The following is a 4,383-nucleotide window of genomic DNA, read 5'->3' as shown; positions in this document are numbered from 1 at the left end:
TTTCGATTTGCATCCCCCCTAACCTCAAGTTTTCGATTTGCACACCCCCCCCCCCCCCCTCAAACTTTCGATTTCCACCCACCCACTCATGTTTTTCTCTATATATTTTGCTATTTTTTGCCTTGGTGTCACCCCCCTAAATGGTGTCACCCGGTGCGGTCCGCAACCCTCCCCCCTCGCTACGCCTCTGGATTTAGATAACACTGATTGTATGTAGATTGTATGGAGAGTGGCGGGGGGTGTACCTAAATTTACTGTCTTATCATACGTTTCCTTTATCCTCTTATTTTTAGCTTTAAAAGCTTTATACTGTAAGGAATATTTATACATTTTTTTTCTTATAGTAGAGTTAGTTTATATTTGTATAAAATTGGAGTTATAAATAATAAATGTTACACCATCATCTTATGCGCATACCTTTCTTCTTTTGTTGATAAAAGAAGTGAAAAACTTCCATAGCGCGCTCTACTGTTAGCAAGTGCAAATCTAGACTACAGTCTTGCGATCTGATGAAAGATGTACATCCTAACTAAGGACAGAGTTTGTGAGAATAGATATATGTAAATCTTAAATAAGACCAGCTATATGGGAACAAGAAATAGTTAAATATAAGGGGAATATAATTTATTTCCTCTAAAGCAAGTCCGTCTTGATGGTGGGACCAGTATTTTATTTGATCTGTGCCGATGATATATCAAAATCTGTATCATACACACTCTGCCTGTATATGCGCTTAAATTATGTAAAGTTGGTCTGGGTAGGATCTTATTGATACTATTCATTTATTACATGTGGCGTTCGGTAGGTCTTACAGTGTAATGCAGTTCTGCCTTTTAATTAGTTTTTCTTCCAAGTAGATTGTTATTGCGCCCTTATTTGGTTTACACCCGTATTTGCTGCGCTGTCTCAACTCTAGGGAGCAAGCCATTCAATATCTTAGCATTGTATGGGTTTGATGCCTGTTAAACTTACTGCAGCTTGATGGTGAACGCTGATTAGTTTTATTTAAAAGAAAATATTTCACAATTAAAAAACTAAAGAAGAAAAAGGATGAAATTAATAGTTAATGATATTATAGGAGAAACAAAATAACAAAATACATCAGAGGCGTAGCGACCCTTCCCGGCGCCCGGGGACATACTTTCAATTTGGCGCCCCCTTGGGAGCAAATTTTCGATTTGCACCCCCCCTCGAACTTTTAATTTGCACCCCCCTCAAACTTTCAATTTGGCGCCCCCCCTAAGGTCGGCGCCCTGAGACATATGTCCCCCCCCCCTCGCTACGCTACTGAAATACATAGTCTAGTTCGCTCTTACCTACAATACACAAGGCTAGTCAGTGTTTGTTTTAGATCTTTACCGTCGACGATTTGTATATTGTATTTTGTACATTGCGCATTCAGGTCTACACGAAGCATGACATTCGGGATCATCCACAGATAAGACCTGCACAGTGGATAATTTATTAACATAGTTGTACATCAATCCATTTAAAACCATTGTATGTGAGTATACTTAAAAAGAGCAGTATTGGTAGTTTAAACTACTTTAAAGTATTAGAGCAAGTCTGTTCAAGATTCATATATTTTTTATAAGGATTAATATTTCTAGGTATAAATATTTTGTTCTTCTATTAACATTCTATTACAAATATCATTGACAATACTTATTTGTTTAAATATTCCATTTTATGTAGTTTATTTAGGTTTTACATTGAATTATTAGATATTAGAATGTATGTTTGTTATTATATTATTATTATATGTATTTTGTTATATTCAAACATTCTATTATTTTATTTAGAAACCAAAATAACATTACCTGTCAGGTATAAAATGTAATTTTTTCAGGTGATCCTCAATTGCTCTGCTTAAGTCTCCAACTTTAATCATCACAATGTAAACATACCTGTTGTGTGGCGCGTATGACCTTGTGTAAACTAAACAATTAAATTTTTTTATTAAATATGGATGAGAGAACGCTTTTAGAAAAAAATATTTGAATTTCTAATAAATGTTTTACTTACTACGAATCTGTTCTCCTAAAAATATGTTAATATTTTCGAAAATTCTCTTTCGTTTCATTCCGTCTAAGCAAAGTAGAGGTAAACTTGGGCTTCTGCTGAATAAATGTTAACGTTTTAGTCTAAACATATAATAGTATTTATATTATATTATTATCCTTGTTACTGGTATTTATTGTTTGTATTGTAGCCTTGCTATAAATTTAATATTTGTTCTTCTGAGGTAAAATTAGTTTTGTAAATCTCATTTAAAATTAAATGTACGAAAGTTGAATAATAAAAGATTTTTCAATTTACTTTATATGTTGATTTGTTAAGTTTGCTCTTTCTTGTGTTTGTTTATATTTGTCTACTCTTTTCATTTGGTTAAGTGTTTCCTGCTTGTGGCCGCTATTTGTCGGGCTTTCTGGGGACGACCCATGCTTATTAAAATATTTTAGTTTGATTTTCTTCTTCTTTTCACAAGTTGGTTGGGATGTTTTACGTTTAGAACGTGATTTTCTTGACTTCTGTGCTTTCGGCTGGGTACACTCTGTAGTGTTGTCCAACGTTTTTTTCGTGTGATTGATGCAATTTTTAGATCGAGATGACACATGTTGATTTCTCCTAGACTTCTTCTCAATGTCCATCTGTACATTAAGATACGTAAGATAAATGTTAGTCATAGTAGAGTTAAAAACCTATGTAGGTTTTTTTTTTATTATGTGGTCATTAACGCAAGTACATTTTTTATGACTATCTTTTTATTATGTTATTCATTTACATGATACTGAGTTGCAGTTATATATACAAATTGAACATTTAATACAGCTGTCTATCAAAATATATAAGGCACTGTGTGTTAATACATACCACAACAAAGACAGCATACAATACTTCGAGAAGCTGCAAGCATTTCAATGAAAAATACAATGGTGTATTTTAGATTTGTGTTTTAATATTTTTTTTAAAATTGAGATAGAAGAGATAGAGACAGAGAAAAAGCATGAAATAGAGAGGGGAAGGGAGAGAGAGTTACAGAGAAAGTGAAAGGGAGAATTAAAAGCGGGAGAGAAAAAGAGAAAAGGGAATAAAATGATTTTACTTTCATAAATGTAAACATAATAAAGAAAACTAAAAATGTCAGAAAAAATCTTGATTTGCTTTTACATAATTTTTAAAGGATAGTTATTCGAATATTACTATATTGAGCTAAACGTTATTTTTTTTTGTAATCATGCACATATCAGCATTTTTGTTTTTAAAAACATTGCTAAGTGTGAAACCAATTTAGATTTTAATTTTACTTTTACTTGACACTTTTTTTCCTATTCCATATTAAAAATAAACCCTTTGTAAAATTAATGTTTATAAAGACAGTTTTAAATTATAAAGTATCATTGTAAATTGTACACATAAAACGGCTAAAAATATAAATATATCAGTAGCGTCCGACACAAAGGCGTAGCGACGGGGGGGGGGGCAAACGGGGGTATATATGTCCCCGGGCGCCGACCCTAGGGGCGCCCAAATAAGCTCATTTAGCTGCTGTTTTGAATTATAAATATAAAAATATATGTGGAGGCGCCAAATCGAAAGTTTGTCCCCGGGCGCCGGGAGGGGTCGCTACGCCTCTACCACAAGGAATGTGTAAGTACGCCTCCCGTTAATAATGAATTCAGCTGTTAACACTGTGTTCTTCAATGATTGTCAAAAGTTATTATAAAGTAAGAGTGCAGTGCTGTTAAATGAAACGTCTTTAAAAGAAGCGATCGCTCGCAAGCTGAACTAGATCTAGAACGCATGTTGTATAGTAACCTTGACCTAGATCGCGTGCTATGTCGAGTGTAAACTCAAGTATAGTACAATCATTTAAACACACAAAAATATCAATTATATTGCACAAAGTCACTTAAAATCACTAAATTGTATCACTGTAGAAATTCAACTTACTATGCAGTTGAAGTTAATCACAAGGTTGAGAAAAACCCACATTTTTGTGAGAATTTGTTCTGCAGCTTACTGCAGAGTCTATTCAAGAAAACAGTCTTCGTGTAATGTGTCGATAAGTTCCCAGTAGTCGTTTATAGATCGTTACGCTTCGCTGGTTGACGGGTCGTGGTAACACGTTAGGTCGGGGCGATAACTCAGTTATTTCATGGTGTGACTAACTCGCTAATGGTGGTATCGATTCTCACATTTAAAACGATACTGGAAACACGATACAGTGGATTGAGAAAATTATTACTGGAAATAAGTTAATTTACTTCAAAATCTTGGCTTTATTTTTAATATGTATAAGGATAGACCTATCAAGTGAAAGTAAAATTAAAATCTATATTGGTTTCACACTTATCAATGATTTTGAAAGCAAAAATATAG

At 33.6% G+C, this 4,383-nt stretch overlaps 1 protein-coding gene across 1 annotated transcript; it reads right to left on the bottom strand.

Moving 5' to 3' along the window:
- Positions 1 to 400: 400 nt before the first annotated feature.
- On the bottom strand, positions 401 to 4,050 carry LOC131940887 (uncharacterized). The gene is made up of 7 exons (XM_059299791.1): positions 3,955 to 4,050; positions 2,875 to 2,907; positions 2,320 to 2,651; positions 2,026 to 2,117; positions 1,821 to 1,938; positions 1,317 to 1,445; positions 401 to 506 (listed from the first exon to the last, which is right to left on the bottom strand). The coding sequence occupies exons 1-7, from the start codon at positions 3,994 to 3,996 to the stop codon at positions 401 to 403; spliced, it is 852 nt and encodes a 283-aa protein (XP_059155774.1). The 5' UTR covers positions 3,997 to 4,050.
- Between the last annotated feature and the right edge of the window lie 333 nt (positions 4,051 to 4,383).

Source organism: Physella acuta, unplaced genomic scaffold, assembly GCF_028476545.2.
Source record: "Physella acuta isolate Inbredline_101_S28 unplaced genomic scaffold, ASM2847654v3 ptg000335l, whole genome shotgun sequence".
NCBI lineage: Eukaryota > Metazoa > Mollusca > Gastropoda > Physidae > Physella > Physella acuta.
The sequence above is the reverse complement of the archived record's forward strand: the minus strand, read 5'-3'. Positions and strand labels throughout refer to the sequence as shown.

Coding starts and splice junctions, on each gene's coding strand:
- LOC131940887 (XM_059299791.1), bottom strand. CDS start 3,996: ATGTGGGTTTTTCTCAACCTTGTGATTAACTTCAACTGCATA. Junction 2,652..2,874: donor TGTATGCTGTCTTTGTTGTG/GTATGTATTAAC, acceptor CTTAATGTACAG/ATGGACATTGAGAAGAAGTC. Junction 2,118..2,319: donor TTAACAAATCAACATATAAA/GTAAATTGAAAA, acceptor TTTATTCAGCAG/AAGCCCAAGTTTACCTCTAC.